The 11,164-nt window shown below is 37.0% G+C and overlaps 2 protein-coding genes across 2 annotated transcripts; one reads left to right on the top strand and one right to left on the bottom strand.

Annotated features, from left to right (window-relative positions):
- The first annotated feature begins 58 nt into the window (after window positions 1-58).
- LOC142528762 (putative ethanolamine kinase) lies at window positions 59-5,693 on the top strand. The gene is made up of 11 exons (XM_075633914.1): window positions 59-393; window positions 1,880-1,971; window positions 2,127-2,233; window positions 2,733-2,838; window positions 2,992-3,114; window positions 3,257-3,348; window positions 3,934-4,018; window positions 4,707-4,812; window positions 4,914-4,980; window positions 5,255-5,347; window positions 5,426-5,693. Exons 1-11 carry the CDS (start codon window positions 269-271, stop codon window positions 5,555-5,557), a joined length of 1,128 nt encoding a protein of 375 aa, XP_075490029.1. The 5' UTR covers window positions 59-268; the 3' UTR covers window positions 5,558-5,693.
- A 138-nt stretch (window positions 5,694-5,831) lies between these two features.
- LOC142528759 (F-box/kelch-repeat protein At1g55270-like) lies at window positions 5,832-10,107 on the bottom strand. The gene is made up of 3 exons (XM_075633909.1): window positions 9,608-10,107; window positions 9,344-9,491; window positions 5,832-7,687 (listed from the first exon to the last, which is right to left on the bottom strand). Exons 2-3 carry the CDS (start codon window positions 9,368-9,370, stop codon window positions 6,431-6,433), a joined length of 1,284 nt encoding a protein of 427 aa, XP_075490024.1. The 5' UTR covers window positions 9,371-9,491; window positions 9,608-10,107; the 3' UTR covers window positions 5,832-6,430.
- Between the last annotated feature and the right edge of the window lie 1,057 nt (window positions 10,108-11,164).

Raw genomic sequence — 11,164 nt, 5'->3', positions numbered from 1 at the left:
AATAAAAAAAGGGCAAATATGATATTTAAATATTTCTTAAATGAAATTTTCTTGCAGGTCAATACATCTAAATCTTCCCACAATTGAGAGGGACGCAACGGATTTGTCAAAGTGTTCGTATTTGTTAAAAAGGAACGATTCAAAGCTAGGGAAGAATACATACTACGTCGAGTCAGCCTCGAAAATTCCGAGCGAATTTGAATCCAAACGATTCCGAGATTTCATTTTTTCAGCTAAGTTTTCGTTGTTTTTCGTGCGAAAACATTGGATGGGGTCGACGGAGAATATTTGGAATGCGGTGGAAGTACCGGAGAGTCACAGCTCGGAGGTTCCGTCGTCTTCTCTTGCCGTTGACCACTCGCTCTCCCTCCCTGAAATGAAGCCTCGTATTGTGTAATCATTTTATTTTTTCTTATTATGTTTTGGTTTTCTGCTTGATTTTAGATCTTCTGGTAGACTTTACTGGTAATTATGTTTATCTTGACCTTAAAACTTAATTCTGCTAATTCACGGTGTGGGAAGTTTTGAAATCGCTGATGAGGAAAGGAAAAGAATTATTTAATTGATTAGATTGATATGTGTTGGAGACGTACTTGCTTGCTTGTAGGAAACCTTTCACATTGGTATGCGAGCATGTGTGGGAGGTCGTGTTATTTCGATGTAACTGATGACTCTGATTGATTAAATGGATCTTGTGGTGACCGCACGGAGTCACTTGGTCGGGTACAACTATGGTAACCATGTAAGTGCAAAGTTAGCATGTGAGGATTAAGCTGATTTCTGATATCTTGGACAAAGTATTATCGAGGACATTCGAAGTTTTTGGCTTGGTTGTCACATCATCTATATAGGCAAAAGGGCTGTCACGGGGTTAAGTAATATTGGTTTGGAATTCTCAATCCACTGAAGTGGTTCAGAGAGCCATCTAGATTGAGGCAGAGAGTGTTAGGAAGAAGATGATGGCGAGACCCCTCAGCAGTGTTGTTGAAAAGACGAGCATCTTAAAGTGTCTTAGGATAAGCTCCTAGCTTGTTAGGAATGACTTCCTTCAATGTTCATTTTTCAAGATTTGCTCCAAGATAAAAGACAGGTTCTTGTGTCAATGTGGGTAGTATTCAAAATATGAAGTTCCTCTCTTCCTAACCTTGATCCAGTTTCTCCAAAGAATCAGACTTTATATGATGAATGATTAGTGATATGTTCATTAGCAACATTTCCCAACTGCAGGAGTGTTTTTATTGGGTTCTAGCTCAAAACCTTTTGTTTTTTTCCTCATCAGTTCAGTTCTATAAATTTGAAGATGTATTGATGATCTTTCGTAGATTTTTATCCTCATCCAAGTGCAAGCTCCGAGTTTGTGTGCATGCCTCAAATAAACAAAACCCTGTATATTTTTATAGTTTCCACCAATTGCAACTTTATAATCTAGTTTGGTTTTCAGAGTATTAGATACACACTACGTGCTTATTAGACTTCTGATTTGTCAAAAGAATATTAAAACTTGAGATAAAGTTTAGTCGCAATTTATGAAATTGTAGACAGCTCGTGCAAATTTCATGATGATAGCCTTCGCTGGATGGAATTTTTTTGTAATCCATGTTCATATTCTTTGGGTCCTCTGTGTTTCTAAATCCATACATACTCACTCGATGTGAGATGACGCATATTGTCTACTTTATTTTCTGTTGCAACTTTCAGTTCAACTTTTTATTTATTTCATTTTTTTCTTAAATGATATATCATGGAACAAAACATTTTAAAATAATTAGGATTCACCGCAAGGAATTGAGTTGAAGTCAAATGATTTGAACTTTTCTTATACCTTTCTCTCAAAATTTCCTGTTTTAACCTTTTGGATTAACGATTTTCTTTTTGCCAGGGAGCTGTGCAAGGATCTATTCAAACAATGGTCAAGTTTGGATGCGTCGGATTTCTCTCTTGAAACGGTATCTGGTGGCATTACAAATCTGTGTGCGTTTCTTTCCTGTTTCTCTCAAAAGAAATGGATTAAAAATAACGATCTTAAATTTATAATATACGAGAAAGTAGTACGTTCTTACTTTTACATTTGATGGTTACTGGCTGTCATTAACAAATCATTTATATTTTGATTTTGAATGCAACAGTACTCAAGGTATCTGTGAAAGAAAAAGATGGAAATGTTGTGCATATGACTGTTCGATTGTATGGACCGAATACTGAATATGTGATCAATCGTGAAAGGGAATTGCAGGTAAATTGGTGATGTTTGTGAGCATTTTGCTCTCCCCCTTAGCAAGTCAGACTCGACTTGATTGCGGATTATTCTGGACCTATTGTAGTTATGAGTGCACGTGGGGGGTTTAGACCCGAAAAATGTGCATGCAATTTATGAGTACTTCCTGCCAAAGCATATACCTCTACTGCTTAGCACCTGTCATCTCATCTCTCACTCTATTGATATGAGCTAGATGTTTCTAAAAATATCCTTTCGGGCCTTCCTTTATCATGACCATTATGGTATTCAATATAGTCGATTACTTGTTTCTAAATATAAGTAAACTTCAATTATTCCAAATTAATTGCACAAGTCTAATTGCTGTTATTGAGTGCTCTATTGGAATTTACAAGGTGTTGATGTATGTTATATTGGCTACAATTTCCTAACACCAACTGTACATGTTCTAAAGATATTTAAATCTCATGTTATTGACTGCATTTTGTTTGAGCTTAATGTTATATTTTGTGAGCAGGCTATTCCATTCCTCTCAGCCGCAGGATTTGGTGCCAAGTTACTTGGTGTTTTTGGAAATGGCATGGTGCAGTCATTTATCAATGCTCGTACCCTAACACCATTGGGTGAACATTCTTTTCAGTTTTGTTTCTAGCCACCTTCCATTTTAAATGCTACAGCTATACCTGCGAGGACCACCATTGAACACTTTGTATCGTCACAATATTTATGATTTAAATTTGAAATTTTTTCCCCGTCTTGGTGGGTTTTCTTGACAGACATGCGAAAGCCAAAGCTCGTCTCAAAAATTGCTAAACAGCTCCGGAGGTTCCATGAGGTCGGAATAGCTGGTTCTAAAGAGCCTCAACTGTGGAATGACATCTTCAAGTTCTTTGAAAGAGGTCCTCTATTAGCAGTAAATGATTTGGATGTGCTTAATTTTCAATATTTTATATGATGAATTTGGAATCTTGTAAGATTGATGGCTGTCAGTGGTAGTTATCTATATATTTTATATCTGATAACTGGGAATTTTACATGCAGCGTCAAGCCTCAAGTTTGATGATCATGAGAAGCAAAAAAAGTATGAGACGATTTCATTTGGAGAAATTCATAAAGAAATCATTGAACTCAAGGTTATATGTTGCATATGTCTCTGTGGGGTTGTATATTTTGTGATTGCCTCTGATTGTTACATAGAAGAATGGAAAATTTTGCTTGATATCTTGGATTAATATCTATATGGTTGTCTTCGCTCATTTGAACATTGGCTTCTTGTTCTTAACTTCACAGATAGTTATTGATGAACTTCACATAAAAAAAGTCTATATGTTAGCCTATGCTGTTAGTTAGTCCGTGTAATGATTAGTTTTGATCAGAAAGACTATTCACAGTATCTACCATCCGAGAACAATGAATTCTTGCATTTTGTTCAAAATCAACAGAGGTTTACCTAAAAAACCTGGGATTCATTATTTGCCCCGCTACTGCAATAACAGTATGGATGCAACAGTTTTCAAAAAAGGAAGAAAAAGGATGCATTGACGTGAAATTGTTGTTATTGATGAGGCCGCAATACCTGAGGTTTTTTGCAGTCAATAGTTGACCGATGTAGTGAGATATGGCTAATGAAGACCATAGGCATTTTTCTTCGTTTCTGCTATCTTGTGTGAGAAGTTAGATTATTATTAGTGAACAATAATTTTCTTATTCTGGAACAGGAAATGACAGATCGCTTTAATGCTCCCATTGTGTTTTCACACAATGATCTGCTTTCTGGGAATTTGATGCTTAATGATGAAGAAGGTAAGCATCATCCATAGTTTTACAATCAGTCTACTCTCTCACACAGTAAGTGACATATGCTATTTTATGTCACCAGCTGATTCTGGGCTTCTTTGACCTTCTCATACTTGTTTTAAAATTTTAGCCAACGTCACTGTTGACACGTGGGTTCAGTTTTAGCTTATGCAAATGTATCAGAACGATAGCACACGGGTTCTAATTGGTTTTTATTTCTGTTGTGACATGGTGTTAACATTTTCAACATGATTTAAATCCAATATGAATGACATCCTTGAGGTGAATATGTAGGGGTTACTTACGTAGTCTTAATTACCATTTGGTTGAGGTATGATGAGAAGTACATGAGCTGTAAAATATAGAATAAATAAACGTTTTCTTGAAATTTGAGGTGGAAATACTATCTTTAGGACAATTTGAGGACAAGTTTATATGAATTATGAAAGGAATGATATAGAAGCATCACACAATTTTGGTCATTAAATTGTTGACGGGTGATGTATCTGACTTATTGAAGCTCTTTGAGCGTATGAATTTTCAAGACTTGAATTGGCTCCCCTTTTTCCTTTTTTCATTTGGGAGAAATTTCAAAATGTGGTGATCGATATTGATGTAAAAGATGTCCGTAATTTTTCTTTCGTCATTACCGACATTCTTATGAGCGCTCCCATTTGTTTTGGTAAATTTTCAGATAAGCTTTACTTCATCGACTTTGAGTATGGATCATACAGTTACAGAGGTTTTGACATCGGAAATCACTTCAACGAATATGCTGGCTATGATTGTGACTATAGCTTGTGCGTCATCATCCTTTCCTAATTTTGTATTTAATTTGCATTCGTCTTTCGCAGAATATAGGATGTATTTGTAGTTATTCTGAGATCTGTTTCATCTGCAGGTACCCAATTAAAGACGAACAATACCACTTCTTCAGATACTACTTAAAACCAGATAGCCCACACGAAGTATTTTGCAGTCTTTCATACATCTGATAATAGAACCAGTACCAAAAGTTTCTTTGAATTTAACTAATATTATTGGCTGTGGAGTCAAAAGAGGCATTATAGATGGGTCCGAACACTTGTAGCTCTGCTTATTGGGGGGAAATATGACGTAAAATGACAATAATCTGTGTTGGTATATGTTATCTAAGATAATAGACGTAACTAAGGTGATCCAAATCCAAAGACTAGTTTATTGTGCGATTTTTAATGAAAATTGGCTACAACCGGCCTGCAGGTTTCTGATGAAGAACTCAAAGCTCTTTACCTGGAGACAAATACCTTTATGCTAGCTTCGCATCTTTACTGGGCTTTATGGGCTCTCATCCAGGTAATTTTAGTTTTTTTCCTACTGTTGCTCGTAAAAAGTCGTGTTATTGTATTAAGATTTGCTTGTTTGCTGTGGCAGGCCAAAATGTCTCCAATTGATTTTGATTATCTGAGCTATTTCTTCCTACGATACAATGAGTACAAAAATCAGAGGGAGAAGAGTTTTTTGTTGGCACGTTCTAAGTTCTCTGGATCACAGATTGATTCATAAAATTCAGTCTTAATAGTTTTTGATTATTTGTGTTTGTGCTTATCTGTTGTAATCCTATGGCTTGTTGCCTTGTATTGCACAACCAATAATGTTCCATTTCGCAAGACTATAAAACACAACTTCCTTTCTAGAAATAGCTCCTTTTTAGCAATAGATAATGTTGTTTCTTATTAGCAAATTTGCTTCAAAAGATTGTTGTTGTTGAGATGTTTGGTTCCTCCAGTATCAATAGCTTCGTTTGGTTCCAAGGTCTTTTTCTATTTGTGCACGATCCATTTTCTGTTACTCTGCTTCAATTGCAGGCTGATTTTTTTTCCCTCAATTAAAGAAACCATCTGAAATAAGATTGCTAGTGAAAGGGCAAAACTAATATTTTCAGCAATTAACTTCCATCACATCTCAAATATATCAGAATCAAATTTTAACACAAACTCCAGAAGGTTCAATCAGCACAAATAAACAAATAAATAACCACTCTTGCACTCTTAGTGAACACAACATTTTCAGAAATGAAAGAAACTATACCCAAACTTGAGAAGGTTCAATCAGCTAGAATGTACTTCAACACTCTTTGATGTACTAGCATCTACCCAAATCTTGAATCATTAAAAAATAAAATAAAATAAAATCAAGCTCTTAAAACAACCATTTTCCGGCTTGGAATTGGCATCCTGGAGTACTGGTTGAACAAAATTATTCATATAATATTAGGATGATTCAAGAATTTTACAACATGTAAAAAAAGTATCGTGTGATATCAAACGATAACCGAGCATAGCAATTTAACCTATCTACCAAAATGAAATCTTACACTTCAAACGCCATTCCCATTACCAGTAGCTCATGTTCGTAGGAACACGCCATACATACCTCTCAAGCTTGGAGAACCTGACAATGAACTATGCGATTTTTTAGCCGATTTCTACCAGCAAGATTGGACAAAAAATTGGTGACCAAAGTTTTCAAATGTCCTTTCCCAGAAATAGTTTCCCATAAATGCTCAGCAGTAGTTGCCTGACCGTGATCAGATTTCAAAACATCAACCAGAGTAATACTCATGTTATTTCGGATAATGCACAATTTCCCATTAAGAGGAAGGAGAGCAGAAGCCTCTAAGGCCTTTGAGCTGCCCAAATGCATTTTACTATCAACATGCTTGGTCCACGAACCTGTTGTTTTATCGTACGATCGAAGTCTGCAGCCATCTTTGCAATCTAAAGCATAGAGATGTCCATCAATTGTGGTGCTAGGATTCCTCCAACCTGAGACCATTCCATCATAGACCGGGTACCAGCTATCAGTTTCAGGTTCATAAACCTCACTAAGGACTTGCCGGTGAGAACCAAGACCTTTCAAGAACCATTTCCCTTCGTAAACAACCCCTATAAAAGGCACCATTGCAGTGCTCATATCAGAAATGAAAGACCATCTATTCTTGTTGGGATCATAAACCTCAGCAGATCTTAGAGACCTGTGAACCCCCTCATTCTCCCCACCAGCTACATACAACCGATTGTTTATGACACAACTGCCAAAGAAATGTCGTCGCCGAAGCATGTCGGGGGCACGATGCCATTTATTAGTCCTAGCACTGAAAAAGACAACTCTCCTCATGCAACCCTTCACTGGATCTTTCCCGCCAAACAAATAAAGGTGACAACCACTAAGTACAGCACATCCAAATTCAAGGGCTTCAGAATATTCTTTGGGCACAGGTGGGAGAGGCTGCCATAGCTGATATGTTGGGTCAAAGGCGAGCCATGATATTTTTCCATCTTTGTCTCTTTTCAATACATAAATCCACTCCTCTGAAATTCCAAGATTTTTCCTAAGCGAGTAAAAGAAATTTCCAGCCAGAAGGCGATACCATCTTTTGCAAACTAGACGAAGCTTGCAATGCTCGATTCTCGGGACACGGATCAAGCAAGCAATAGCAAGATCATCCGGAAGACCAGGAAGCAGAGGGGATTGACTCCTACTACGGTCACGTGGTGGCTTCTGTCTGGAGGGGTGAATGGAAGGTTTAATGTCAGGTCGAAGACAAAGCTTTGTTCCTGGCACATACTTTTTAGCCCCGACAACTGTTTTGAGACCTGCATCTACTCTACAGAGGCAAGCTGTTGTATCTACCTGCAACAAACATTATTATTTATCGGTTAAACACCACCAAAATAATGCAAGGGGGCTTAGGTCATGCCAGGACATTGAATGTATCACCAAATCATTCTTTAACAATTTACACCATAATGAGACAGTAATTTTATAATATTTAATTCCTTGAAGCTAAGCACAGGTTTTAGTTCACGTCACTCTTTTCGAATTAAGATTCCATGTTATACTCAACAACTTATGGTCTTTCCTTTTCATTTCAGTTATGCCAATATCGCATTTTTTGGATAGAAACAAAATTATTGACGAATAAAGAGAAGTACAACCGAAGGATAAGAAGTCCATACACGCGATCTTCCAAAAATGTTAGAAGGACAAACCGACTTTCACCCTAAACAGTTGCAAAAAAATTGAACAACTATTGACCTAGACTAATAAAGGTTGTCGCTCGATTGATAAAAACTAACGGAGTTTTTCAAGACCTCTGCCCACCAGTGTCCAAATCGCAACCTGGCCCATGATTGAGTTTTCTCTCATGCATTTCGTAAAAAATCAACCATTCCTTTCATTCCACAACTCCATATTGTTTGCCCTTCCATAATTATATTACTCTTCAGATGTGGGATGATTTTATAAAATAATAATCGATCTAATTCATACTGTAAGCAAAAGTTTTTAAACATCCATAGGCCCCACACTTCTGGCTTACACATCACAATTCCTCACCTAGGAAAAGGCAAAGGGTGAAAAAAAGATTGTGCCCTCCCCTCCCACCATAAGGATAGTTCTAAGCATTTTAGTCAAGAAGAGAATTTAAATCAGACAAAAAAGCAAACAGAATAGGGCAATTAGGAAGGTCAAAAGTGTAGAAGGTTGTCAACAAATGAGATTTGACTGCTTTTGCTTTTGGATATGGCCGGACTAGGAACTGATGAAGTCATGTCGCAAAGGTGGGAAAGTTAAAATCTAGCATTCCTACATGATACTCATAGCTATGCTTCCCTTAACTGTTGTTTCAGCACCAATATTCATGTTAGAGGTAGAAAAGTTACATAATATAACCATTACAAGCTCAAAATCTTTATTGCTCTTCTTAAGAAATAATATTATACAGTTTTCAATAGTCAATTCTAAGAATAAGTTAGTATCCACAAGAGCTAAACAGCTAATATAAAGTTTAACAGCAAGATCCTCGGTCCTGTGGAAAATCACAATTTCCAGTCACATCCTTGGAGAGCCTCGTACTACAATATTCACATCCAAAAACCTTTCTAAAACTTATATAATAGACTGGAGTATTACACATGTATATTTATATTTACATGGACATATTAAAAAAAGGGAAAATTAAACAATAAAGAGGATGATTTCCATTCCCATACAAGAAATAATTCTAGCCTCAAGCAATGAGGACGTACAAATTCCAGCGCCAATCATAACTATGGTGTCAATGCCATTTCCCAGAAATAAGAATGTTGATCTCTATCTGGGAATGTTAAAGGACAATTTTGGCAAAAGATGAACAATTTTGCTTGTGAATACTCGAAGCAAACAAGAGTACGAAACCAGGAAATTAAAAATACAAAAACATTACAATCAACAAAAACTTCAAAAAGACGTTACATTATGAAAAAAACAATCAAATTTGGTAATTGCAGAAATTTACAATATGTTTACCAGGGGAGGCTGAATCACCCTATCCATTTGTGGAAACTCAACCCATCAGGAATTGAAAAATCTTCCAACTTAATAACATTTGTATCTTAATTGCTCGATTGAGTATATAAACCGGCCAATTCAATTCAAATCCTGCAACCGATATAACCTACAACGAGAATGCCCACCAAAATCGAATCGTTCAAATTATCAGTTTCACAATCTGTCAATCTACAAACAGAATCTATCAAATCAAACAATGGTAGATACAAAAAAGATTCTTACTTCAGTTGCACCAAGCAGAGATTCAGTAACCCCAAGAAAACAAATATCAACTGGAAGTATAGATTAAAGCTGACAAAACCCACGCACCAAATAAAAAACCCAAATGGCGTAACCTAACAAAATGAATGGACACTACCCAACGAAGAGAGAAAATGGGAAACACCTCAAACTGTGTTATCCTACAAAAGGAAACCCTAAAAGCCCAAAATGCGAGACAGCGGGACAAATGGTGGGAGAAAAAGAAAAGCACTGAAGTAAGATTACGACACCAAAATTCTTCAATCAAATCTCTATAGTAAATTTACGCTCTTCCTCGATTTCACACCATTAACATCTTCAGTGGAAAACTGGGCCCATTATAAACAAACAGAGAGAGAGTGTTTGCGCGTGATCTGTCAACAGTCGCAATGTTTTACATTTCGGAGGAAAAATCGAGCAGAAATTAATTAACTGAAGGCTTCTTTCAGTCTTACATTTCCCACAAAATATTAGCTTAATACTCTCTCTAAAAAATACACCTGTGTGGGCCCCAAAATACACCCAGTTCGTATGAGTGGTCCGGGCACCGCTGCCGCCGCCCCCACCGCCGCCGCCTCCCAAAAAATTATTGTTAAAATCAAAACCAAAATTGTAGGTACCATATAAATATATTATTTTTTGAAAATCAAATAAAGATATTATATATACAAAACAAAAAATAATATATTTATATGGTACCTACAATTTTGGTTTTGATTTTAACAATAATTTTTTGGGGGGCGGCGGCAGCGGTGCCCGGACCACTCATGCGAACTGGGTGTACTTTTGGGCCCCCCATACAGGTGTATTTTTTTTATTCATCAGGTTTCTGGGATAAGCTATTGTCATGGTTCTTCGGCAACCCCTTACTCTTCAACCTACTCTCTACAATACAAAGGCTGAGGCTAAGAAGGCTAGGATGGTACCTACAATTTTGGTTTTGATTTTAACAATAATTTTTTGGGGGGCGGCGGCGACGACGGCGGTGGGGGCGGAAAATACACCTGTGTGGGGGGCCCCAAAGTACACCCAGTTCGCAGGTGTATTTTCCGCCCCCACCGCCGCCGCCCCCCCAAAAAATTATTGTTAAAATCAAAATCAAAATTGTAGGTACCATATAAATATATTATATATATATTGTGAGGAATAGCCATTTTAGAACAATCATTTGCTTTGGTTCGTTCATTCTTTGACTGCTCTGCTCCCCCCAAGGGAGACTTGTCGGAAATCGCCTTGGTCCAACCAAGAAAAAAAATACACCTATGTGGGGGGTCCCAAAGTACACCCAGTTCACATGAGTGGTCCGGGCACCGACGCCGCCGCCGCCCCCCAAAAAATTATTGTTAAAATCAAAACCAAAATTGTAGGTACCATATAAATATATTATTTTTTGAAAATCAAATAACCTCGTTATCCTATCTTTAAAACTGTCACTTCCAAAGAAAGCGGAATTTCTTATTAATAGCTGGAATCAGACTTTGATGATAGCTTCAAGTGAAGGGCATTCACTTTCCATTGAAGAGGCAAGCTTGGCTTGCA

The sequence above is a fragment of the Primulina tabacum genome, chromosome 16 (assembly GCF_025594145.1).
Source record: "Primulina tabacum isolate GXHZ01 chromosome 16, ASM2559414v2, whole genome shotgun sequence".
Classification (NCBI taxonomy): Eukaryota; Viridiplantae; Streptophyta; class Magnoliopsida; order Lamiales; family Gesneriaceae; genus Primulina; species Primulina tabacum.
This window is presented reverse-complemented; position numbering and strand designations above follow the sequence as displayed.